Below are 27,833 nucleotides of genomic sequence, written 5' to 3' on the forward strand. Positions count from 1 at the left end.
GCTCCCTCACCACCATTCGGAATCTCAAACAATCCTTACAAGTGATTTCAAGTTCTCTGGAGTCACAATCTGAGGATCTTTCCTGGAACCCACACACCAACTGCATCGTGATTAAAGCATTGCAACAGATCTACCTCCTCAGGAGTTTGCAGAGGTTTGGTATGACAATGGAAACTATGGCAATTTCTTTTTTAAAAACACAGATTATATGGTGGAAAGTGCACTGACTGGCTGCATCTGGTATGAAGTCACCAATAGCCCCCAAGCACAAAATCCTGCAAAAGGTAGTGGATAGAGCCCAGGAGATCACAAGCAAGCCCCTTCTCACCAGAGAGCATCTATGGGGAATGCTGCCATCAGAGAGCAGCAGCAATCATCAAGGATCCACACCACCCAACACCCGATCTCTTCTCTCTGTTAACATCTCAAAAGAGGTCTAGGTGCCACAAGGCTCATACCACCAGGTTCAGGAACAGCTGCTACCCCTCCAACATTAGACTCCTCAATAACAAACTCAATCAGGGACTGATTTTAGGACTCTTCTGCACTTTGTTTTTGCCCCTCACTGTATTGCACAGTTGTTAAATTTATTTGTTTACGTGTACATTGTGGGGTTTTTTTCAATCCCAATAAGTGGCAATTCTGCCTGGCCCACAGGTAAAAGAATTTCAGGGTTGCATGCGATGCCATGTATGTACTCTGACAAGAAATCTGAAGCAACGCTTCACTTGGGAATCTGTGGGGGTGATCTACTGTAATCGATGATCCAGTTGTGGCCTTTTCTACATCAGCAAGACTGGATGCAGACTGAGAAATCGTTTTCCTGAGCAAATTTTCTCTGTGCGCAGCAATGGCGGGGATCTCCTAGTGGCAAACCATTTCAATTTTGCACCCGACTTGTGCACTGCCAAACCTAGGCCACCCGTAATTTGTAGGAACACAGTATATTCTATCTGGCCACTCTCCAACTGGACGACATTATCATCAACTTCTCTTGTTTCCCCCATCTCCCTCTCTTCCCAACCCATCTCCTTTCCTCCAGATCTCTACCCTTTCCTTTTACATTCATAGAATAATCTCACCCCCCCCCCCGAATCGCTTCTCAGCTTTTTTCTCGTGCCCTCCCACCTACATCTACTTTTGACCTCTTGCCTGTAGGCCCACACTCCTCCCTCTGCCCCTCCTCCCACCATTTTATTCAGGTACCTGGATGCTTTTTGCTCATACCTTGAAGGGCCTGAAACATTGGTTATGTATCTACAAAGAATGCTGCATGATCTATTAACTTTCTCCAGCATTTTTGTGTAAAATATAGAAAAACATACATGGTTCTGCAGAGTGAATATTAGTAAGATAGACAGATTAAAAACCACCTTAAGAGTTGTAATTTCTGGATGACTCATGCCATGTGCTAGTGAGGGTACAAATAGAATCAGCAGATGAACGTATGGCTGAGGAGAACGTGCAGGGAGGGAAGGATTCTGGTTTTTGGACCATTGGGAGCTCTTCTGGAAAAAAGGTGACCTGAACAAGCAGGACATCTATATCTTGGCAATCTCCTATCAGCTAATTTTAGAGATTATGTACAATTAGCTTCCACAGCAGCAATATTGAAACCATATTACATAAAAATCAGCTCAAAATTCAAGATATTAAGACAATTTGAGGTAGTTTAGGAATTCACGAGTTTCTCATCAAGATCAAGGGTTAAATATTGCTTTATATGAAAGTATTCAAAAAAACAAGCCACATTTTTTCAGCATGCCCAAAAAATGAATTCTGGTAACATTTGCAGATCATCTTCAGGCAGTTCAATCATAACCTTTTATTTTTAATCAACTACATGAAGTGGGCAAGCCAAAATAAAGTCTTTAATAAACAAAACTGAATAGGTTTTCTTGACTCCGGTGCTATGCCCATAACTCAAACCATGAACTGTTGTAACTTTTTTTAAATTTGGCAACACATCTAAACAAATACATTACAGACAAATAGCCACTGGATATCCATCAGAGGCTGATAGACAGAAATAAGCAACACATTTCCTTCCAATGCTGAAATCATAGCCTCACCCTATGGTATCACACTTGTCTAAATAATCTTTTTCCTTTAAAACACACCAAGAAGCTAATTGAGTTCATGCAGCAATCTTAAAATGCAAAGGCCTTAATGGTTATTTGTTTAACCTGATATTGCAAATTTTCCCAAAAACTTGAATCCAGATATTCACTCCCCAGTTGATTTCTATTTTGCCTTAAAATTAGTCAAATTCTGATTGAAACATTTTGACAGATTGATTATTAAAATACACAACATGCAAGAGTATTTTGCAAATTAAAAGGCAAAGTGTTGGAAATACTGTGTTTCAGATCGAGGACCTTTCATCAAAATGATTGAAACAAGCAAGTTTCAAATTATAAGGGGAGGAGCTGAGAAAGGCTTGTGATAGTGTGGAGATAAAGAGATCTATGCAAACAGTGCTGTAGCCAGATGAGAAGGCGAAGGCTTGTTGGTTCCAGAGGATCAGTATGAGGTAGGTATAAACAAATGAATAAAGTCAGAGCACAAGATGGTAAAAGCAAAGTCAATGCTACAATTGATCGATGCAGAACATTACAGAAACTCAACAACTACAGATGCTGGAATGTAAGTGAACAAAAAGGCAGGACTCAGCAGCCTCCAGCTTTTTTGTTCACATGCAGAACATTATATTTTCTGGTAATGACAATAGGTTAGGCAGCATCGATGGAGAGAAAAATAAATTTCAAGTCTAACGATTCATCAGAACCAAACTGTTTCTTTTAATATTTTATTTAAATTTCCATACATGCATTAATGTTCAAATCCAGAAAAATATATATTTTGCATCTCAAATCAATAATATGTGCTATCATATACAACCCCAAATCCCTCCCGCCACTTCCTCCCCAATAACCCAAAAGACCAGAAAAACAAAAAGGAAAAAGTAAGAAAAAAAAGAAAAAAAAGGAAAAAAGAAACACCTAGTTATTAAAATTTCAATACATTAAGTTTTGCCTTTACATTATTAATCATATATTAATTCCAAGGAGTTGATACGGATCTGAGGTTCAAGTAATAACTTTCATAAACTAATACCTACAATATGTAAATATGAGCACCAGAATTTTTTTTAAAGTATCATATTTATTTCTTAAATTATATGTAATCTTCTCAAGAGGTATACAACTATGGATTTCAGCATGCCACCTGTCCATTCACTAATGTGAATCTGATTTCCATGTCACTGCTATACATTTTCTTGCAATTGCTAATGTAATTTTCACAAAATCCTTTTGAAACAAATTAAGTTTCAATTTTGGTCTTATTCCCGATACATTACCTAATTTTTTTTTAAAAAACCAGTGGATCTTGAAGAAATTCGATTCCAGTAACCAGTTCTAAAAATAATCCTAATTCTGTCCAAAATGATCTTAATTTTGGACACGATCATGTGGAGTGTAAAAGAGTACCCATCTCTTGATTACATTCAAAATATTTATCTGATAAATCTGTTTTCAATCCATTTAATTTCTGTGTGGCAAGATATAATTGATGTAAAAACTGTATTGAACGAGTCTCTATTTGACATTTACTTTATCTGTCATATTATGTTATGACACAATTCCAACCAATTTTTTTTCAATACATTTCTCATCTGTCTAGATCTACGAATTCCTTGTTTTCTTATTCCCTTTTGCAATAATGTATACATAGATGAAATAAACTTCTGAATAATCTATCATAAATCAAAATTTCTATTTCACTCCTTTCAGGTGTTGGACCCAATTAATCTTGTAAACATGCCTTTATTTGATAATTATCTCACAAATATACCTTTACTTGATCATAACAAAATATTGTATTTTGTATCCAATACTTATTGTTCAATTAATCAAATGATTATATGGGTATACAATTAACTCTTCCCAATAAAGTTATGGGCAATTCCATCCATTTTTAAAAATCTTTAGCAATTTTTTTTAAAGGTTTATAATTCAATTTAAATAAATTATTTAAATTATTGCCTATTTGAATCCCTAAATATTTTATTCCATTTGCTGACCATTTAAATTGGGTATCTCTTTTATCCCAATTTACTTTATAACCAGATACGATTTCATATTCTTTTAATCTTGAATATAATTTACATAATGAACTTTCTGGCAAGCCAATTTTTTATCCACACAGTCAAGCTGGAAGGAAGAAAGCAGAGAGCAGTAGTGGAAGTATTCTGCCTGGAGGTCAGTAAATAGTGGAGTGCCACAAGGATCTGTTCTAGGACCCCTGCTCATTGTGATTTTTTTAAAAATAAATGACCTGGATGAAGAGATGGAAGAATGGGTGAGTAAGTTTGCAGATGACATGAAAGTTGGAAGAGTTATGGATGGAGCGGAAGGTGGTCGAAGGTTAGGAGAGGATATGAAAGGATGCAGATTTGGGCAGAAAAATGGCAGATGGAGTTCAATCCAGATAAGTGTGAGGTGATGCATTTTGGAAGGACACTCCAAAGGCTGAGTACAGGGTTAATGGTCAGTTACTTAAGAGTGTGAATGAACAGAGGGACCTAAGGGTTCAAATCCATACATCTCTCAAAGTCACCGCTCAGGTTGATAGGATAGTTAAGAAGGCCTATGGGATGCTGGGCTTCATTAATGGGGGGATTGAGTTCAGGAGTCGAGGGGACATGTTGCAACTCTACAAATCTCTGGCAAGACCACACAGAGTATCGTCTTCAGTTCTGGTCGCCTCATTGTAGGAAGGATATGGAGGCTATGGAAAGGGGATTAACCAGGATGTTGCCAGGATTGGGAAAAAAAATCTCATGAGGCAAAGTTAGAAGAACTGGGACTTTTCTCTTTGGGGTATAGAAGGATGAGAGGAGACTTGATGGAAGTCTACAAGATTATAAGAGGCAGAGATAAGGTGGACAGCTAGCACCTGTTTCCCAGGGCAGGAATAACAAATACCAAGGAACAAAGTGAAAGGAGGGAAGTTTAGGGGAAACGTAAGGATTAAGTTTTTTTTAAATAACACAGTGTTGTGGGTGCTTGAAATGCCTTGCTGGGGATGGTGGTAGAGGGTGAAGCTTTAGGGGCATTTAAGACACTTGGGCACCTGGATGAAAGAAAAATAGAGGGTTACAGGGTAAGGTGGGTTTAGTTTTGTTTAAGGAATATATGGGACGGCACAACATCAAGGACCAAAGGGCCTATACTGTGCTATAGTACTCTAAGTCACCCTTAGCTTCCTTCGTTCCAGGATAAACAATCTCAACCTATCCAACCTCTCCTTTCAACTCAAGTCCTCTAGAGCAGGCAACATTCTTGTCTATTTTTCTTCTGCACTCCTCCAGCTTAGTCACATCCTTCCAATTGAAGGACAATCAGAACTTGACAGTCTAACAAACAATTTGTACAACTAACATCCCATTTCTTGTACTCAATCTCTCAACCATGAAAGGCAAGCTTACCATGCACCTTCTTCACTCCATCCACCTGTACTTTCAGGGGATTGCATACTTCAAGGTCCCACTATTCATCAACACTGTCCAAGGCCTTGCCATTCAATGTGCAGGTCCTGGCTTGATCTAGCTTCCCAAAATACATCACACAACATTTGTCAGTTAGATTTAATCAGGCTTTCACTTGCCCACTTTCTCAGTTACGATGGATCCTGTTCTAATCTACATTAACTACTTCATTGACCCCTTTTCCACTGGCATCCCAGTTAATTGGCTGTGCAGTATCCCAGAATCCACTGGGCCACTAATTGTTTTTCCTCTGACACACTCATCCCTGGGGATCTGAGTGATCTACCTTCAAAATGGGTGACTTTCTGCTGTCTCTTTTCCACTAGTTTTATCTGCATTCCAGCGTCAGCAAACACTGGAGATACGAGTAGGGGTAGAGGTGATTAATCCCTGGCCTGAAATGACATCATTTGACGCTGGCTTTCAGACAATATTCCTTTTTCACTGGACCCTGTCCCACTAAATTCCCAGTTAATTCTTGGGACAGGGTGCCAGATTGTCTAAACTACCAACAGTTTATCACCTGTACAAATTACACCCGTGTAATTTGCAATGGTGACTGATCTTCCAATGTCCTGTTACTTTAATATTCCATCTCACAAAATACAAGAGAGCTTTTTTTCTGCTATCAAACCTCAAGTAAAATGCACAAAAGTGCTGGACAAACTCAGCAGATCACGCAGCATCGACAGGAAAGGTAACCAACATTTTGGGTTGAGCCTTTCATCAAGGTATAAGCAAAAGGTAGGGGCACAGAAGGAGAGAAGGTGTGCAGGTTCCACCTCATTTTGTCATTTTCTACCTTCTCTTCCCCGAAACCTTTTTATTTAAGCTCCTGCCTGTTTTTTGCTCATACCTTCACCAAGGCCTCAGGCCCAAAACAATGGTCAACCTTTGTTTCCTATACATGCTGAGTTTCTCCAGCAATTGTGAAATGCACTACAATCCCAGCATCTGCACTTTCCTGTTTAATTCACTCATCAAATACTCCCTTTGCTGTTCTAACCAGACTCTAACACTGCACCCTGTAGTATATTTTTACAACTGTACTATGGGTTGCCATACTGAACTGCTCACAAAAACTTTCACACTACATACCTCAATACACATAATAAACTTGAACTGTTTTTGACTCCTACTCTGAACCAAACCCCAAAGAAGAGCATCTCATCTTCTAAACAGACAGCACATTAGTCACTGAGACTCAATGACTTCAATTTCAGATAATCTGTTTACATCCAGGTTTCCTATTTTGATGAGGGGTCATCAGCGTGCAACATCAACTTTCCTCCCTTTACAAATTCAGCATGTCAGATATTTCAAATGGTCTTTTATTCCAGATATTCAGCAACTGCTATATATTTTGTATCCTACACTTCCAGCAGTTTGCACTCTCTCCTCAGTCATCTTCTATTTACAGCTCCTCTAAAAAGATCAGTTTCAATTATCAAACTTGCAACTTCTGTCAGTTAACACCACCACTTTGTCATTCTCTTGGTCTACATCCAGATATTCCCTTGGTTCTCGCCAACTTCCCCTTCCTATAAAAAAATTGCTGCAAGTCAAATGCTATTTTAAGTTCTCGTGCAAGGTCTTCATCTAAAATATTAATTCAATTTTTCTCTTCAGATTCATCTACCTGCTGACCAATTCCAGCATAAAACACCTTGAGCCATCTTAAAGTCTCTAAACGAAATTCAAAAATATCCAGTCAGATGCAAACAGAAATTTTTCAAGTTTGAAACTACAAAATCAGCAAGATTAATTCCAACCGTTTTTGATCACAAAATAAAGGAACAGAAGTAGGCCATTTGGCCCATCGAGTCTGCTCCACAAATCCACCTTGAGCTAAACTGTTCTCATGTCTAGTTCAAATTCCAGCCTCCAAGGGGAAGTCTATATAAAAGTACATCCTTGGGTCACAACATTTAAGGACCAAAAGGACACGTGCATCCATACATACCCCAATGTTAAAAACCACATCCATTCTATAATTTTAAGATAATAAACCTACTCAGGTGTAAAATGTAGCAGCTTGCTTGATTTAAGCTTTATTTTCTAAAGATTCTAAACCAACAGACTCAAGACCGATAGTAACCCACACCAATCAGAACTAACCCTATGTGGAGGCTTAAATTCTACAAACAAAATCACATCCTTAAATCAAAATCTGAGAAAGTGTGATCAAATGTTAAAATTTCAGCAAGACTCAGGGTTAGATTTATGAAAAGATTTGAATTACATTTTCAAAAATCAAAGACTCAACAGGTGTAGAAAAATAAAAACAAATCATATTTACCTTTTGTTCACTGGTTTCTCATCCTTTTCATAGGGTTTTACAAACCATTTCCCAATCCGCACAAAGTTTCTATTTAACAAGCACCTTTGAGAAAGAAAAGAACAAAGTCATAGATCTGTTGAATTGTTAGTAATTCTTTAAAAAAAATCACTTCAAATGGTCAAACAAAATTTGCAAGAACAGAACACAAGAAATTATATATTCTGATCTTGTTTGAAGGACTCCAGCTCAATATGCCGAGTTCAGAAAGCAAAAGCTCAGTCACAAACTGTGCAGAGGGAAAAGGTGAATCTTTTGGGGGAAAAATATTTGCAAATGACCAGTCCTGAGCACATCTAATGTGTACAAGCACTCCCTTTTTCTCCCCCCACACAATTTTTAGAAATCACTATTGTAAAATTTAAACACTGCCACCACTTCTGTTCATTATTCAGCTCAAACACTATTTTTACAATATTGAAACCCAGGACGGATCATTACAACATTTTCACAAAATGCAATGAAAAGCTGTCAAGAATTTTTGCATTACGTTATGATAGAATGAGAAGACGACGAAATGAACTGACCCACTGTGTAAAAGTAGATGACACAATTTTCTTGTTTATTTTCATTGTTTAATGGGTTTATTGTAGAGGTTGAATGTTTAGTGGGTTTGGAGGGGGGTGGGAAGGAGGGAGGGATGGAAGGGGGGAAAAGGGGAGAAAATGACACTGTATATTCAAGAGGGAAATGTTTGTGTGTATTTTGGTTAATATGGTTCATAGTGTGAAAAATTTTTTAAAAAGAATTTTTGCATTAAAATCTGATTGTTCAATGTTCTCCCAGCTTAAATGTCACAAATGCCAAACTGTACAGGTGCAGCAGAGACCATAATGTGGTCACTTCAGCAGTGCAGCAAAACCCCAGAGATTATGGAAATTAGAAGTTTCACCCTTGGCCAGAAGGTGATCTTCACAGCTCACTTATCAGCTGCACTCGATCCATTCCTCCTGTTTTTTTTTGGATCCGAGTACTCTTTGAAGCACGAAGACTATATGCTCTCAAATTAAGCACATTTATCTTTTACACCACATCCATCTGTACCATTTCAATAGTTAATATCGCATACTGTGGGACAAAGCCAATAATGGATCCATTTTTAGGAATGTGCAGCTACAAGAGCAAAACTGACTTTTTCAAAATATGCAACTTTAGTCATAACTGCTGATCTAAGCAGGAATTTTCTACAATTAATGTGATGTTAATAATGGGTTATAACAGAACAGGCCAGTTTGGCCCTACTAGTCCATGCCGGAACAAATCTCCACCCTCCTAGTCCCACTGACCAGCACCTGGTCCATACCCCCTCCAATCCTCTCCCCTCCATGTAATGATCCAGTCTTTCCTTAAATGTACACAACTTCAACCACCTCCGCCGGAAGCTCATTCCACATCCCAACCACCCTTTGCGTGAAGAAATTTCCCTTCATGTTCCCCTTATAATTTTCCTCCTTCAATCTCAAACCATGGCCTCTGGTTTGAATCTCCCCCACTCTTAATTGAAAAAGCCTATCCACGTTGACTCTCTCGGTCCCTTTTAAAATCTTGAACACCTCCATCAAAACCCCCCTCAATCTTCTACGCTCCAGAGAAAAAAGCCCCAGGCTGCTCAACCTTTCTCTGTAACTCAAACTCTGACATCCTGTCAACATTCTCATGAACCTTCTCTGCATTCTCTCTATTTTGTTTATATCCTTCCTATAATTTGGTGACCAAAAAAAATAAAAAGATTCTGAAGTTTCCCCAAAATGCTGTGTGTTTTCTTTTAAAAAAAAGACAGGCAAAACATTCTGTACCACAATGCACAAACTGCACAACTTCTCAACCAAGATCAAATCATTTCAGGCTGTTATACAGACTACAGATTGGAAACACCATTAAATTACTCAAATGTCCTTTCGCCAAATCCACAGTTTCGACAACTTTTGTTTATAATTACAGCTACTCACTGGAACAATATAAATTATTTATACTACAATGAAAGCAGAATAAATAGCATGCTAATTTGCAATAACTTCAACATTGTTACTTGAGCTACCAATCTCAGATCAGGTTTGGTATTAGTCTACTGGCTTTAGTGGTTTGAATTTGGAACACCAAGTTCTTTTTTTTAAATTCCAGCTTCAAATTAGCAAGGCAAATACGCTATTCATCAATTTATTAAACGATAGTATACTGCATTCTCCCAGAATCACAGTGCGGCTTTCGCGCAAACAGAGGAACCACTGACATGGTCTTTGCCCTCAGACAGCTACAAGAAAAGTGCAGAGAACAAAACAAAGGACTCTACATCACCTTTGTTGACCTCACCAAAGCCTTCGACACCGTGAGCAGGAAAGGGCTTTGGCAAATACTAGAGCGCATCGGATGTCCCCCAAAGTTCCTCAACATGATTATCCAACTGCACGAAAACCAACAAGGTCGGGTCAGATACAGCAATGAGCTCTCTGAACCCTTCTCCATTAACAATGGCGTGAAGCAAGGCTGTGTTCTCGCACCAACCCTCTTTTCAATCTTCTTCAGCATGATGCTGAACCAAGCCATGAAAGACCCCAACAATGAAGACGCTGTTTACATCCGGTACCGCACGGATGGCAGTCTCTTCAATCTGAGGCGCCTGCAAGCTCACACCAAGACACAAGAGAAACTTGTCCGTGAACTACTCTTTGCAGATGATGCCGCTTTAGTTGCCCATTCAGAGCCAGCTCTTCAGCGCTTGACGTCCTGCTTTGCGGAAACTGCCAAAATGTTTGGCCTGGAAGTCAGCCTGAAGAAAACTGAGGTCCTCCATCAGCCAGCTCCCCACCATGACTACCAGCCCCCCCACATCTCCATCGGGCACACAAAACTCAAAACGGTCAACCAGTTTACCTATCTCGGCTGCACCATTTCATCAGATGCAAGGATCGACAATGAGATAGACAACAGACTCGCCAAGGCAAATAGCGCCTTTGGAAGACTACAAAAGAGTCTGGAAAAACAACCAACTGAAAAACCTCACAAAGATAAGCGTATACAGAGCCGTTGTCATACCCACACTCCTGTTCGGCTCCGAATCATGGGTCCTCTACCGGCACCACCTACGGCTCCTAGAACGCTTCCACCAGCGTTGTCTCCGCTCCATCCTCAACATCCATTGGAGCGCTCACACCCCTAACGTCGAGGTACTCGAGATGGCAGAGGTCGACAGCATCGAGTCCACGCTGCTGAACATCCAGCTGCGCTGGATAGGTCACGTCTCCAGAATGGAGGACCATCGCCTTCCCAAGATCGTATTATATGGCGAGCTCTCCACTGGCCACCGTGACAGAGGTGCACCAAAGAAAAGGTACAAGGACTGCCTAAAAAAATCTCTTGGTGCCTGCCACATTGACCACCGCCAGTGGGCTGATAACGCCTCAAACCGTGCATCTTGGCGCCTCACAGTTTGGCGGGCAGCAGCCTCCTTTGAAGAAGACCGCAGAGCCCACCTCACTGACAAAAGGCAAAGGAGGAAAAACCCAACACCCAACCCCAACCAACCAATTTTCCCTTGCAACCGCTGCAATCGTGTCTGCCTGTCCCGCATCGGACTGGTCAGCCACAAACGAGCCTGCAGCTGACGTGGACTTTTTTACCCCTTCCATAAATCTTCGTCCGCGAAGCCAAGCCAAAGAAGATACTGCATTAGAATTACATAGGTGTAATGCAGATGGCTACATTTAAAGGAACAAAATGTTTGCTTCATCAGGATTCTGTACACCATAGTGTCTTTCATCTCATTTCCATTTTATGCATGGAAAACTGGGAGCAGGTTATTCAATTCGCCATAGGCTAAAGGACTTGTTCCCGTGTCATACTGTTCTATGTAATTATGGGGATACTGAAGAAAGTTTAATCCTGCCTTCTTACTGCCCAGATTCTTCTGAACTAGATGAACTGTGTTATATAATTAACAAAACCACCTCAGCTCGTGACCTACCAGCATGGAAGCTGGGGAAGAAGCAAGAAAAGCCATACATAATTAAGGAATACCTCTGGGAGAGAAAACAATTTACAAAAGGGAGCAGAAGAGATGCAAACATTACACTGGGAAAGAAATCATTATAAATTTACATCCTTGTAGGTTTTTTTTTAAAAAACTAAACAGGCAACAGTACAAAAATTACAGATGATTATTGGTGTTCAAGGAAAATAGATATAAATCTAGCAATTGCACAGTAAATGAATTTACCATGTGGTGGAGAATAAAATATAATGCTGGCAAAGCATCTACATGCTTGTTATCAACCCTTGTAACTGGCGATGGGAGTGGAAGGAAATATTTTGAACAAGTGTCAACCCAAGTTCCTCAGGTACTCAATTAAAATTTTCTGGACCACAGAGGCAATTAGTATTAAAAACATTATTTTCACTCCACTGTGTAGAGAGTTTCTTTCCTGACAAAGCTGCTTCTTCAGAGACGCAGAGAGCAATTGTCAATGTCACAAACTTGTAAAAAATATAGTGCAATGCCTTTTCAGTGCCAGCGTTTGGGAACGGACTGTGGTAAGAATCCTGCTCTGTAAGGAATTTGTATATTCTCCCCGTGTCTGCATGGGTTTTCTCGAGGGGCTCGAGTTTCACCCCACCTTTCAAAAAATGTACGGGAGTGTAGGTTAATTGAGGGTTTATTGGGAATAAATTGGGCTGCACAGACTCGTGGGCTGAAATGGCCTGTTACTGTATTGTATATCTAAATAAAAAATAATTAGCATATATTAGAACAGATTTATTCAAACTAGAAGGTCACCCACATGCTGATTCATTGCCCTCTATCATATGACAATATAGGCCATGAAGAAAAAACAAAGCAGTTTCACAACTATAACACATTTTTAAAGTCAGGAATTATGTGCATGAACAGTAATGCTTTGAATAATTTTACAAATGTACTAATTACACCAGAAGCTGAGAATTTAACCAACAACATTTGCAACTTAAGCTCAGAAATGCATATCATTTTGATGTATTCAAAATATTTTACCCTTTCCCTCTTAAAATCGCCAAGATGACTTAATGATTGTCAGCTAAAAATAGCAATCTGGGATGTGAGTAATACATTTTGAACCAAAGTCCAACATCAAATATTTCTCTTAACAGTCACCCCTTTCTGACGACTACCATAAATAAAGTGTACGTTCTCACGAATAACATTATTTTAGTGGGAAGATGGGTCTCGACTTGGGGTGGAATAGGTTGGGTGGTTAGAAAAAAGTGGAGGGGGGTTTAAATTCAAGAATTTAATTTGCAGCACAGTCAAGTGTGGGAAGTCACACTAAATGTTAAAGTAATCAACATTCCTCAACAGAGAATGATAAATGTCAGCCAGGTTAAAGACTACTGTGTCAAAGCTTTTTTTTAAACTTAAAAAAGCACAGGTTCAGTGATTAGATTTTGTTCCCTTGCTTCCTGAAAATAGTTTGTCGATACATCCATATTGGCAAGATACTAGTGATCTTCAGGGGAGATATCCTCAGAGTCCTCTAAAATACCAACAGTCAGCATCAGTAAAGACGTGGACAATCTAGGTTGAAATGTCTAATTATGGCAGGAGTTGCAATTACACTAGAAAGCAGTTTAACTGCTCCCACAGATGGTCAATTTGCTTTCATTTTCTTGGTACATCCTCAAGTATTTTTTTAAAAAACTTTTGTTTAGGTTAAATATCCCTGTCCTAAGCACCTGACACAAACCCAGTCCACTCTTCTACTGCACACTCTTGTTCTAGGAATTGGACATGAACCCCAGTCTTGTTTTGATACTCCCAGAATAAAGAGTGTTCTGAAACTGTGTGGAGAGGCTGATGGACAAGCAGTAGTGTGGGTACCAGCTCACACTGCAGGGCTCAGGTTGGCATGCCATTCACTGAGAATGCAGGCCAGCAGTGAAGCCCCATTCTGTGTTAACTGTTTCAATCCTTTGGTCTCACCCTTTGTTTATGATGGAAGCTGCTGCTTTCTGCTCTATTTGGTCATACACTTTAACCCAGCAATTTCCCTATTGATAAGTTAATTGGCAGTCACTGGCCATTGAATCATTATAAGAGAGAAATCTATGGACTGGGAAGAGCACTGCTATAAAACAAAGGGAGAGGCAGTAGACCCATCACCTTGAAGAGCATGCAATCAGGAAGACCATAATACAGGAGGAAGATACATGGCCCATCAAATTGATGCCAGAACACAATATGCCAGAATTTCCCCTTCCATTTTCCTGTAGCCCAACCATTTATTCGCACAAGCCCATCAATTCAACAGGCAGTTTGTCAACAAACTGGTCTGCAGCAATGGATAACAATGTCCTCACCAACCAGAGACTAGCTTTTAGACCCATATCTCAGAAGCATACTGCTTACCTCAGGCTGCCTAACAAATCTCCACACTGAGCAATTGGAGAATGGATCCCAACACAGCAACCACACTCTCAATAATGCATCTCTATACTTAATACTCTAATGACCATTTTCAGTACCAATTCAATTTGCTCGAACACAAAGCATCAGCAAGATATACTGGTGGCACAGCTTACTAATTTGCCTACTTGCCAGTGAAGTCAGCACCTTGCCACACAACTGGAAGCTAGAATTTTCAAGCAAGCACAGAGACAAAGTGACATACATTCTTCTGTGCACCTAGATTGCTGAATGGCAGGAGGCTTCTGGGTGAGTAGAAGGTCATCAAGGTCTCCTGCAAGCAGGGCAATCAATTTTTATGTCATTTTATTGCTACCTCGGTAGTTGGCAAACATAAAACAAAAGTTATTCCTGAAATGTTTGGTGTCAAGTATATAATCTCAGCAACATTCCTGAGATGTCGACTTTTTTTGTGGTGGAGGTGAGAAAATGGAGGGTATGAGATTATTCCCTATCCCAAAGGGAATGTTAAAGAGACATCAGCAAATGAATCCACATCACGTCAATCAATGAGAGGGCATGTGTAATGTCTCCCACATACTAGTAATAATCACCAGATCTGCCAGATCAACAAAGGTTGGTGAGCTCCATATATGCAGTCACAACTAAACACTGCCAGGCTTGACATTAGTCAGCCATTCAGATTCTTTCAGTGGAAGTCGCCCACTTTAAAATAGAGGAAAATCTTGTCACAGGCAGAGAGATACAGTGAATGGTTTTGTGTATCACCCGGGGGAAAATATGATGAGAGTTGATGGGTCTTTTAATATACTGACTGTGAGAAGTGTAGTCTGAGTCAATAAAAGGGAGGCTTGTATGAATGAGGGTCTGAGCTGTATTCACAACTCTACTATGTTAAGTCGCAGACCAGCAGCAATAGAAATTCACCAAGACAATGTTATTTTTAAAATATATTAATAACTACTAATAAAACAACTTAGCTAACTTAACCCCAACTCTGCGTAAATATACTTGTGTGTATGTGTGAAGTATGTGATACCCAAACCATTATACCTTAGGCACAATTCTGGAAAGTTATTCCAAGTTCAGTCTTAGAAATCCTGTGTTGAATCTCAGACTGTTAAACTGATGAATAGAAGTAATCACAAAGGAGGTGAGAGAGACAGAGTGATCAGACTGCTGAAACTACAGAATCCTTCTCGAGTCGCTTCCAGAGAAATGTCCTTTCATACGAATGGTTGTCACAACTCCCCTCTTCCTTACATAGGGAAGACAAAACAATGCTTCCAAAACCCAGGCACGGGTCAGATAAAATGGTCATTACAATGGTCACAATCCAAGAAGCAATTCTCCTGCTTCCTTTACTCAGATATAGGAAAATCAAAATGACCATGACATAATAATGGTCAGGGCTCAATCATTCCCAACAAAGAGAATCAGCAGAATTGTCCATTTCAGTCATTCCACCTGTTTATCAGATTTTCCTGATCAAACGAAAACCTGTTTCTTTAAGTGCTTTGATCACATGACTCAATCACATGATCCTCTCTCACCATCTGTTTTTTCCTGAACAACCAACCAATGTCCGTGGTCCTCCTTCCAGAGCATCACTTTGTTTACAGTCAATTCTTAAAGGTGCATCTGTGTCTCGCCACAAGCTGTGAAGGGTTGCAGCTTGCACTAATCCTTAAAATGACAGCCACAAAACGAAATGTGAACTTGTAATAACAATTTCTTGCCGTTTCCAACACAGCTGATGCAGAACAAGCTTAAAAGCATCAAGATAGTACACTTTCTATGGTGCAACTATAAAAATGGGTAAGAGACAAAACATTACAGCACAGGCCTTTAGCCCACGATGTTGTGCTGACTTATGTAAACCTACTCCACAACAATCTAATTTTTACTTACCTTACACCCCTCCATTTTTTTTTTGTACATCTATGTGCCTATCTAACAGACTTCTGAATGCCACCATTGTACCACCCTTCACCACCACTCCCAGCAATGAAATCCAGACACACACCAGAGTAAAAAAACTTACCTCTGACATCACCCCTAAACTTCCCTCCATTCACCTCACACAGATGTCCTCTGGTATTTGCTACTGTGGCCTCAAAAAAAAAAGGTGCTGGCTGTCCACCCGATACAACCCCCTCATAATTGACAGTGAGAACAAATCTGTGGGCTTCAAAAGTAGGTGTGGGTGCTCTGGATATGATGTATACAAAACTTAACCAATCTAGAAATTAAGAATCATTTAAAAATTGTAATTAATCAATAATTGGTACATTCCACTGTAGGATATTCTAGCAATTACCTTTCCAGTAAGTTGTGAATGGCTTTAAAAAGCAGAGTTCGGCATTCGTAAGACAGACCCTGTTCCCACAATCCATTTTCTTCAACTGCAAAATGAAAAGCAAAGCAAATGTCAGTTGTTATAGATAACAACCTAAATGCTATTATTCAGGATAGCATTTGAATTAATTCCATTTGAACTTCACCACTAATTTCTCAGTTTGTGTTTCCGTATCTGGATGCTGGGTCAAGTGCTAACAATCAAGTTCTCTAGTCAAGATGATAATCTAAATAAAAATAACGAACTTGGGTAAACAAGAAAATCTGCAGATGTTGGGGTTGAATGCAGTGGACAAAGGTGCTGGAGAAAAAAAAAAATCAGCAGGTCACAAAACATCCATGGGAAGTAACAGGTAGTCAACGTTTCAAGCCTGAGCCCTTCAAGGGTGTTGAAAATAAACAATCAAAATGTAGGAGGGGAGGAGCACAGGCTAACGGGTAAGAAGAAATCGGCGGATAAAGATGGGAAGCCAGAAGAGAAAGAAGCTGAGAAATGATGGGAAAGAGGAATACGAAAGATAGCTCTCTTACAGAAGGGGTGGGGAGCTGGAAAAGGGAAGACAGATGTGGGCAAGAAACAGGAGAGGTGATAGAAATTCAAGATCAATATGAAGTTTGGTTGGAAACTGAATTCAAGCTGCGGTTCCTTCAATTTGCAGGGGGCCTCATTTTGGTTGGACAAAAGACCAAGACATGGACAGACACGTCTATGATATGTGTAAATGAAGTGGTTGGCCACTGGGAGGTCCTCGCTCTTGCAGTAAGCAGAACAATGGTGCTCAACAAAGCAATCTCCTAGTATCAAGTCTCTCCAATGGAAAGGCCACATTGGAAGCACCGGATGCAGTAAGTGACCCTTTTCACAAGTCAAATGTTGCTTCTCACATGGAAGGACTATTTGGGAACACAAATAGTGGTGAGAGATGAGGTGCCAAGTGCACATGCAGCACTTCCTGCAGCCACAGTAAATATCAAGTGATTGGCAAGAAATGAGGAGACATGGAAGTGACCCCCATGCAAAACGAAAGGAAGGGAAAGTGTATCTGGTGGTGGTGGTATCTCGTTATAGGTGGCAGAAATTGTAAAATTGTGAAGTACATGTTAGACGTGGAGGCTTGTGGGAATCCTTTTCCTGTTGAGGTGGAGGGCAGTGCAAAAAGGCTTGCGCAGATGTGTAGTAAATAGAGGAGACACTGGTGAGGGTTCAGTTAATGGCAATCAAAAGGAAGCCACCTTTTCTGAAGGAGACCATCTCAGACATCCTAGAATGAAAGGCCTCATTCTGGAAGCAGATGCAGTGGAAACTGAGGAATTGAGAGAAAAAGATTTTTACAGAAAGGTGCAAAGAAATGTAGTCAAAGTAACTGTGGGAGTTGATTATGGGTTTACAAAAGATGTCTATAGATAGTTTGTTCCCCAAAATGGTAATAGAGAAAGGGAAGAAAGATCCCAGCAATGAACCAAATTAATTTGATGTCAGGGTGGGTTAGTAGCCAAATGCATAAAGTTGACAAGCTCATCATCAGAAGGCAACATCAATGTAATTGAGAAAGAGTGAAGAAGCCTTGCCTGAACAGCTTGTAGCATGGATTGCTCCACATATCCAACGAAAACACAGGCATAGCCACACCTTTGATTTGGAGAAAGTGGTCTGTTATTAAGGAAGCAGAGAGCTTTGAGGCATTCTTTATGGGAAAGAAAGTACACAGGGACTAGATGTATATGGTGAAAATGAAGTAGTCTACAGGGAAATGAAAGTTGTTTAAATGGAGAATACAAGAGGTTTCTCGGATGTAGGTGGGAAGAAACTGGACCAAGGGGAATAAATGAAGTTGAGGTATGATGCTATTTCAGTGAGACAGGATCACACAGAGATCTTGGGTAGGAGGTAGAATGAGGCAGCGAGGGATTAAGAAACAAGGTTGGGTGTTGTGGAAGAGAACTTAAACTTCATAGCCTACAAACCATAAGACTGAATACCCATTCTTTAACACCTGTCCACGTTTTTGAAAATTATATTGTAAATCCCTCTCCTTCAAAAACCAATAAATAAAAGGGAAAGATTTCAGACAGACTGCAATCTTGTCAAAAATACCCAAGCTGCAGATATGAGCCTGAAATAAAATATAAATGATATGGCCTGGATACATCCAAGTGTTTCAGACAGGTTTGGGATAGTGAATTACATTTACTTATTCTTCCTTGATCCTGTCCCCATTTACTTTATCGTACTTCATCCAAAAGACCACAGTAATATCATATATCCAAACATTGGACAGAATCTGGAAATAAAAATTCTGCACATACAAAATTAAGCAATTTAGACAAAAGCTGAATAGTTGGGTAATGAGAGCTTTATACAAAGCACAAGGCAAGTTGAATTAAAGTCCTGGACAAGGTATTCTGCTTATCAACCTGATGAGCACCTTGTTTTGCTTCTCTGAAAAGTGAAATACTAGGAATGAACAGAAAATAAAAGTGATTTAAAAAATCTTTGGACACACATTCAATGATTTAGGCAATAATGTGATAGCTCTCCAAATATTTTTGCATTTCTGGTTTTCAAAATTTTCTGGGATAGGAAATTAATAGTCAATATATAATAATATACTCATGATAAAACAAAATATTTTCTTTATTGTTCATCGTAACAAAAACATACTACTTTATGTAACCTAACAATTACATACATAATCACTCCTTAATCCAAGTTCCTGGAAAACCATTTAGAAAATTCTGGTAAATTGATAAGGCCGAGTAAAATGCATTGTAGTTATTTTGGTAGAATGTATTCTACGAAAAAATTATAGGCATTCATTACAGCAAAGGGTTTGCAAGGTGAAGGCATGTGCCCCAGAGACATTTGTTTCATAGCGAAAAATAATAAAATGCTCAGAGACAAATATCCATCAAAAGATGATGAACTCCATAAATATCTAGCAGTAATTATAGAACAGTTTATGTTTGGAAGGAAGCTGCATCAGTCCTGTTTGGGTTACTACCATTTGCTAGCTCTTGGTTCATAATATTTTGCACCTCTTCAGGTACTCTTCCAAGGACTTCATGTGACGAAGGCTTCCACCATCACTATCCATTAAGATGCCCTCAGTTAAAATTCAATTGCATTCCAATAACTAACCAATCCATTTCTAGCTAATGACCTTTATTTCATTCAACTTCAAAGTTACCCCTCAAATCTTTGTCTTAAAGAAAACCCAAACCCAATTTTTGATTGCAATTCACCAACCCCAACAAGCATCTGCATTAAATGACTTCTGCATCCAATACCATCACATTCCTTTGAAAATGGCAGAAACAACTTGCAGTAATTCAAGCTGTGCCCTATCCTTTCAAAGTTTCCCCGATTCTGTATTCAACATCTCAAAAGACATAGGTATATTTCACACAAATTTGCTTTTGTCTTCACGAATATGCAAGTCTGTACTCTGGATCCTCTAAACCTAGTATCTTATTTATTGTGTATGCTCTCTTCTCGTTCACTTTGCTGGAATGATGTCATTTGACACTGTACCCATCCAACCTGTTCAGTGAGATCTTCCCGTAACCTAGAACTGTCAATTGTGATATCACCACAAACCTCTCAATCATGCTCCCTTCAAGTCCTAATCACATTCTATTAAAAAAAAACAAACAGCACTGCAAAGACTTATACAAACTATACTTGAAAAAAACTCAAAATGCCATTTTCCCTTCAACAAGAACTTTTTAAGCTTCAAATGGAAGTCCCAATACAAGAGAATATTAACTGTGCAATGTCAAGAAAAGTACTCTAAAAGTATCCCTGGCTAAGCATTAAAATTGTCAATATAAAGAGATCCACTCGGCAATTATCTGCAAATGAATGCTTAAGAAGATAAAATTTCTGCTGCAAAAGGTGTGGCTCCCATGTAGGAGCTTGATTAAAAAAAGGGAAATGCATTTCAAGAATTCTAGCATTAGGGAGGGTGCGATCAATAAGTTGACACACTTTTGGCAGACCTTGGAACAACCAAGTCCTGTGGAACAGACAACTGCAAGAGTTGCTAAATGCAGGCTGAAATTGGGTAAATATTAACTTAATTGAATTTACCAATAGACTTCAACAAAGCACTAAACACTCTAACAATCCAAGCAGAGATCATGTTTTATACAAAGTAAATACAATTTTGTGTAGCACGATTTTAAGATTGCTCCCAGAGCACCAAAAGCAAACAACTTTTGCAAACAATGTCTCAGGCAAATTACTAAAGACTTTGAGCTGTTTCGTTAAGATTAACAACAGTGCCTAGTTCATTCATTACAGCAAAGGGTTTGCAAGGTGAAGGCATGTGCCCCAGAGACATTTGTTTCATAGCGAAAAATAATAAAATCCTCAAAGAGACAAATATCCATCAAAAGATGATGAACTCCATAAATATCTAGCAGTAATTATAGAACAAATTTATGTTTGGAAGGATGCTGCATCAGTCCTGTTTGGGTTACTATCACTTCATCCCCGAATCTTGAGGGTGCATCCCCGAGTTCTATTTTTGGTCAATTACAGTGTCAGAAAGGTAGACAATGGCCTACTTTACATCAGTGAGACCAAGCAACTAGACAACTGGTTTGCCATACATCTGCACTCTGTCCCAATGGCAAAAATGGTCAATCGGGACTATATCACTGGGATGAATAACACACAGTTTCCAAAAGATCTTAGAAAAAAAACAGACCATTTTGAAGTTGGCAGATCCCCAATTTATATTGAACAGAGTGCCACAACTTGCTTTTCATGGAACTGTTCGTTCTATGAAATGTATAAAAAATAGAATTTAAAAATAATTCTAATTATAAAACCCAAGAACATCAAGCGCTGTATTTTTTTTATGTTTATTTTTTAAAAAGCTTAAATTTTCCCTCAAGTGAAATGTTTCAAGTGCTAAATTTTAACTGCAGACTTGGCTTCCCTCCACTAATGTTGGAGTGTAATATAATCAAAAATTTTTTCAACTTAAATGCAAGATATTGAAATTGTACTCAAACTTCCAAGATGGAACAAGGCCACACAAATTCGGAAACTAAATTCTTTAATATCCAACTTTCTAATTAAGAGGTGCAGAAAACAGCTATTGTAAGCCTCTGGTTTATCAAAACACCAATATTTTGAATACAAATGCAAGTACAATAGGAACACGTGTCAATAGGCAAAAAAATAAACACATGGCTCCAAAGAGAAAGCCAGATGGCCTGAATAAGATGCCAGAAAAATTTCCTTTTTGTTCAAAATCAGTGTCCTACAAAAATACATTCAACTAGCCACACTCTTATCATCACAGCTCTTGATGTTGTTTGCATGACATGAACAGAACACCCTGAAACAGAACAGATTGGACTTTCATAGATAACAAAAGTAACACAACCTGGTCATAGTGCTGCTATATTGATAATCATGCAGTAGAAACAGATTCAATAACTACCAAAGGGATCCTTCTTCAGAAATACAGTAGAAGTCCAAGATTTCAGATTCCAGAAATCCAGACCACCCAAAAATCTGGACTTTTTGAAGACTCTCAAACTTTTTGAATTTAACGGGATTTTGTGTGGGGGCGTGAGTGCCACGGACGCACAGCAGCAACAAGCAACCACACTTAATACAGGTAATCTTAACAAAAGAAATTCATATGTATACTGTATTTTTATTTTACAATTTCAAACATTACATTTGTTGTTTAAAAAAAAGATGATTATTTTTGTCAAGTGTTGACTATTTTTCTTTAAAACTGCTAGTTATGATAAATGAAGCATGCTGTATTTTCAACATTTACTTGTTCAACTCTTTAATTCTCCTTAAATTTGATTTTTAAAAATACTCTGAGAATCCAGAAAATCTGAACCAATCCAATCCCCAAGCAGACCAGATTTTAGGACTTCTACTGTACCATCTCTAGATTTATTGAGGACATAAAATGGTGAATGGTCAAGGTTGATGATCATACCTTGAGAAAGGACTCAAGCCCGAAATGTCTGTTATGTATTTTTTTAATCTTTACTATATAAAGAACACTGACATGCTGAGTTTCTTCAGTACAGTTTCTATTTCATCACGACGTCTGCAGATTTTCAAGTTTTGCTTCAGGAAAAATAATGGATTATTTTCAGATTAGCTGAAAGTAGCTAGTGGTGTACTGCAAGGATCAATCAGTTCAACAGCCCTGGGTGATCACAATCTATATTTAAAAAATGGCCTCGAGCAATAGACCAAAATATGCTGGTGGTTGACCCGAGTTGTGGGTGGAACAGGAACTTCAGGAGAATGCAGGCAGGATAAGTGAAGGAGTAAGGGCAAGCGAGATGGAACACAAGTGAGAGAAAACAAGAGTTCATCCACTTTGGCAACAATAACTGCTCATATTAAATAAAAGATTGAAAGACTTCAGTTCTTGGAGATACTCGTGTCCTTGTGCACAACTCAAGGAGGTTAATGTACCAGTCAAGACGGTTAATGATGATCTTTATTGCAAGAAGATTTAATCATACAAGTAGGAAAATCCTACTAATTTATATAGTGCCTTAGTGAGACAGCACTTGGATTACAAACATCTTACAGGGCTTAATCAGAGAAATACAGGGCTTATATTTCCTCTCGCTGAAGTGTTCAGAACAGAAGCTAGCCATTCAGGACTGAAAAAAATCTTCATACATGGCAAATCTTTGCAATTTTGTGGAGGTTAAGAGCGTACTAAAGAAAGATTCATGCTTTTCCCAGTATCAAGCAAGGAAAATTAATTACTGGAAAATGGCACCTAGGTGTACAATGAGCAGAATTTTAATGAATGGTGAAGCAGACATGAAAGCCCAAACTACTTTGTATTTTTTAGGGGCATGGCTAGGAGAGAATTACAATCAATGTGTTGAACCATAAGCAGCAGGCCCATAATTTATTTATTCAAGGGATGTCACTAGCAAAACTGCCAATTGCTAAAATCAACCTGTTAACTCAAATGAACTACCAAATTTCAGAAGGCATCGAAATTGGTGGCTCCAGTCACATATTAATTAGACAATTCAGGACCTCAGTTTCCCTTTAAATTTTTGTACAATCCATTATTAACACATGCTCTCCCATCTCCCAAGGTGTGTTTAAATTCCATCAGGACAGTTGGAAAATTTAAATCTGCTTCATAGTGTCAGAGATCCACAGCATGGAAATGGGTCCTTCAGTCTAACTTGTCCATGCCAATCAACTTAGTCCCATTTGCCCGCAAGCAGGTTAATTCCCTCTAAACCTTTCCTATCCATGTACTTATTCAAATGTATTTTGTTTGTTACTATTGTCTCTGCTTCTACCACTTCCTCTGGGAGCTTGTTCCAGATACACACCATGATGTCTCCTTTCAGGTTTAAAATCCTTTCCTTCACAAATCTATGCCTCTATTTTTAGATTTCCATGCCCTGGGGGAAAAAATGACTATTTATGCCACCTTACAAATTTATAAACCTCTAGAACAATGGTTCCCAACCTTTTTTATGCTCCGCACCGCTAAAAAACTTTAATACGTTCACGCACCCCTTAAAGTAATAATTTATTTAAGAATAAAGGTGAAGGTGACCAAAACAAATTTGTATAATCAATTTTTAATATATTAAAAAAATTAAACATATGGAAAAGAAAAAATATAACAACAAATTAAAAGTTGCATAAACCCTTCAAAAAAAAAATTAAATTTTCATCCATGCATGAAATTTCTTTTAAAAAAATTAAAGAACTAATGTTCATAAGCCAATTTAAATGTAATGACTCTTTTGTTCCAGTTTATTGCTTAAGAGTTTTTCAAAACGTGGCACCTTGTTGCTGATACCAATCTGCGTGTGTGCCCGTGCACCCAAGCGATCTCTTGATTTTGTCTTAACCATAACCATATAGCCATGTCGGCCCTTCAAGTCCGTACCGGTTCACTTGAACAACTCCACTAGCTCCTCCGCAAGCCAACAGACTAATGTTGGCCTATCATCTACATTACATTTTGACACGCGATAATAAAAGGAACCTTGAAGCCTTGGTGGAGGCTTTGATCCTGATTGACAAAAGGGCACTAAATCCAGCCTCGCAGAAGTACATCGTCGCGAAGGGGATGAGCACAGTTAGTGCTTTTTCACAAAGTCTTGGAAACACGTCCATTGCCGAACACCAATCTTGTTCCAAAGTTTGGCTTTCAAACTGCATTTCAAGAACACAATTTGTGCGCAGTTCAATAAGATCTTCCTTCAGCTCTTCATCATCTGACATATTATCCAAATTGAAGAAAAATGGATTTAGTTTTTAAAAACTGAAATGTTATCTCACAATCCCTGGAATGCTATCTCGCACCCCTGGTTGGGAACCCCTGCTCTGGAAGATCTTCTTTAGCCTCCCATACACCAGGGAGGCAAGTCCTAGCCCATCCAGCCTCTCCTTATAATTTAAGTCTACTAGCTCCAGTAACATTGTAGTGCACCCTTTCCAATCATAATTATATGTTTCCTATTAGCTGGTTGACCAAAACTACCCAATATTCCAAGTGCTGTCTCACCACCATCTTGAAGTTTCTGAATCAATTATCCAGTCCTATCACGATAAAACAATAGTTCAAAATTATAGAAATTGCAAGCCAAAATCAACACAGATCTTCTACACATCAGCACATCAAATTTGCTGTAAATTGCTAATTAAAAATAAACTAAAATTTCCCATGAACTCATACTCAAGATGCAGCAAGAAGTGTACTTGGCTCCCTCTATTACAAGAATCTGCACCACGTATGCAGAAAATCCCCAAAATGCTGATTTACAAATAACAAGAGATATCAAAAGACAAAACAACCCAAGGAAAAATAAATTCAGAAGTGAAGTGATCCCTGTGCCATCCAACAAAAAAAATTCACTGAATTCTTTCAATATCAGATTCACCATAGCTAAATGAGACTGGGCTCCAAATACACAAATTTTCAATATGTCTATCCTGTATTTAGAGCAATCAAGCAGGGGTTTTGCATACTCTATTGCTCACAGCTGCACCTACATTTTTTTGCATTTTTTCATGATGCAGAATTAGAAACTGAAGCCATATTTTTCCAGTCTCTCTCATTCGGTCAAGTGTGTATTGAATCAAACAAGTCTTACATCCATTAAACTTAACAGAAATCCTAGCCAAAGATGTTTTACATTTGTTACAATAAAAATTACAGGAATTGAAGAACTGGATTAAAATAGAATTCAGGAAGTATTTGGTACTCAAAATTTTTCCCTTGGAATTTTTTGTTTTTGCAAAGGGGAAGCAGAAAAAGGAATTATAACTAAAAGAGAATCAAGCATACCTTTCATGCTACGTCAACTTTAAATTTTCCACCGATTACATAATATTTTAAAGATACCAAACATATTGCTAAAAAGTTAATTTCTCTCTTGCTAGCATCCATTTCACTAATATGCAAGCTTCAATTTAAAATGGCAAAAACCAACCAGCTGCCAACCAAGGATTGTCACAGCAATCCAAATGATGGCACTGGGTCTAAATTAACAAATTTTATTTGATGATAATTATAGTTCAACAACCCACTCAGCAATGTATGATCTGCGTAAATGCAACACATAGCAAGTGATCTATACAAAAAAAAGCAGTATTTTAATAATTAAAAGTATATATTAATCAAAAATATACAGAACTTTTGTAACTGGGGAAATAACTGAATAAAAATGAAGTAATTAAATTTTGTACCAAAATTTGAGCTCAAAGTGGGGGGGGGGGTTCGCATTATACACAAGGTTATAATTTTTTTTAATTTCTGCTGTGTTTAATAAGTAAGATTATCAGCAGCCACCGCCTACATTGATGGCAGCGCGAATCGGGCGGACGAGGGGGTAGAGAGACGGCAGCGCGAAACGGCAGCGCGAATCGGGCGGACGAGGGGCTAGAGAGACGGCAGCGCGACTGGGGGCGGGCGAGAGACTGCAGCGCGAATCGGGCGGACGAGGGGGTAGAGAGTCGGCAGCAAGACTAGGGGGCGGAGAGAGACGGCAGCGCAAATCGGACGGACGAGGGGGTAGAGAGACGGCAGCGCGACTAGGGGGCAGGAGAGAGATGGCAGCACTAATCGGGCGGACGAGAGGGTAGAGAGACGGCAGCGCAACTAGGGGCGGGGAGAGATGGCAGCACGAATCGGGCGGACGAGGGGGTAGAGAGACGGCAGCAAGACTAGGGCGAGCGAGGGAGAAGAGAGACAGCAGCGCAACTCGGGTGGGGGAGTCGTATTATACACGGGGTAAAATTTTCCTTTTTTTCTCTCAAAAACGGTGGGGGGGGGGTCACATTATACACAATATTTATGGTAGTTAGATCTGATAGCTGCTACAAAAAAAATCTCTTAAAAACAACCATTTCAAACTACTGAGGCCAACTGCTGAGGGACGGTATACAAAGAATCTCTAGAGAGACAAGCACGTAAAATTTGCAAATAATTTTTTCCAAGACCAATTGAATCTTCGGAAGCAATAAATTTTAAAAAATGAGATTTTAAAATGTGTCTGGGCAGCAACTGGACAGTTTTCAAATGACATCTTTTAGGAAGTTTGTAGAGATAGAAAGGACACCTATCCCCTACTGTCTTGATTAATTTCTGATTTAAAGATTTTGCAGCCAGTACAAATGACCCTTTGGACTGATGTACAGACAGTCCTGGGTTAAAAACAGCTTCTGTTCCCTAGGTCTGTCCTCAACTCTAATTTGTTTTTAAAGTCAGAACAAGTACATATGGTCCTTATTTCGCATCAGTTAGTCAAATGTTTACCTTGGCATATATAGTATACATTTTATTTTTCTATGCATGCTAAACACTTACAAATACTCTACAACTTACTCAAGACAAGCTCCCAGCAGACGATGCTGACTCAACCACGCTCGAACCAGAAGTTGATAGTACTCTACTTCCGGCCGGCTTGTCGGTTCTTAAGTACAAGTTGTTCATAAATTGGACATTTTTAACCCGGGGACTGTCTGCACTGAAAAGTTGGATGTATTTAAACTCCTGCCAAACTGAAGCCAAAAGCATTTTCAATCAGCAATTAAATAGATTTATTCCAATTACCAGTAAAGTTAGAAAAGTTACAATTATAGTGAATGAAAAGAATGAACATTTTCAGAATCCCCAGTAAACTCCTGTCCAAATTTCAACACCTCC

General features: G+C 38.9%; 1 protein-coding gene and 1 long non-coding RNA gene across 5 annotated transcripts in view; one reads left to right on the plus strand and one right to left on the minus strand.

Annotated features, from left to right (window-relative positions):
• Positions 1-27,833, minus strand: part of med13a (mediator complex subunit 13a) — a 177,269-nt gene that overhangs the window by 94,655 nt on the left and 54,781 nt on the right. For all 4 annotated transcript variants that reach the window (XM_069911718.1, XM_069911717.1, XM_069911716.1 and 1 more), the window contains 2 exons: positions 16,604-16,688; positions 7,851-7,934 (listed from right to left, as the gene is read on the minus strand). In XM_069911718.1, coding sequence (XP_069767819.1) covers positions 7,851-7,934; positions 16,604-16,688 — 169 coding nt within the window. The remainder of the gene's footprint in view (positions 1-7,850; positions 7,935-16,603; positions 16,689-27,833) is intronic.
• Positions 21,982-27,833, plus strand: part of LOC138749820 (uncharacterized) — a 57,163-nt gene continuing 51,311 nt past the window's right edge. Inside the window, exon 1 of the long non-coding RNA XR_011348877.1 lies at positions 21,982-22,277. This is a non-coding gene — a long non-coding RNA (uncharacterized lncRNA). The remainder of the gene's footprint in view (positions 22,278-27,833) is intronic.

This window comes from Narcine bancroftii, chromosome 14, assembly GCF_036971445.1.
Source record: "Narcine bancroftii isolate sNarBan1 chromosome 14, sNarBan1.hap1, whole genome shotgun sequence".
NCBI lineage: Eukaryota > Metazoa > Chordata > Chondrichthyes > Torpediniformes > Narcinidae > Narcine > Narcine bancroftii.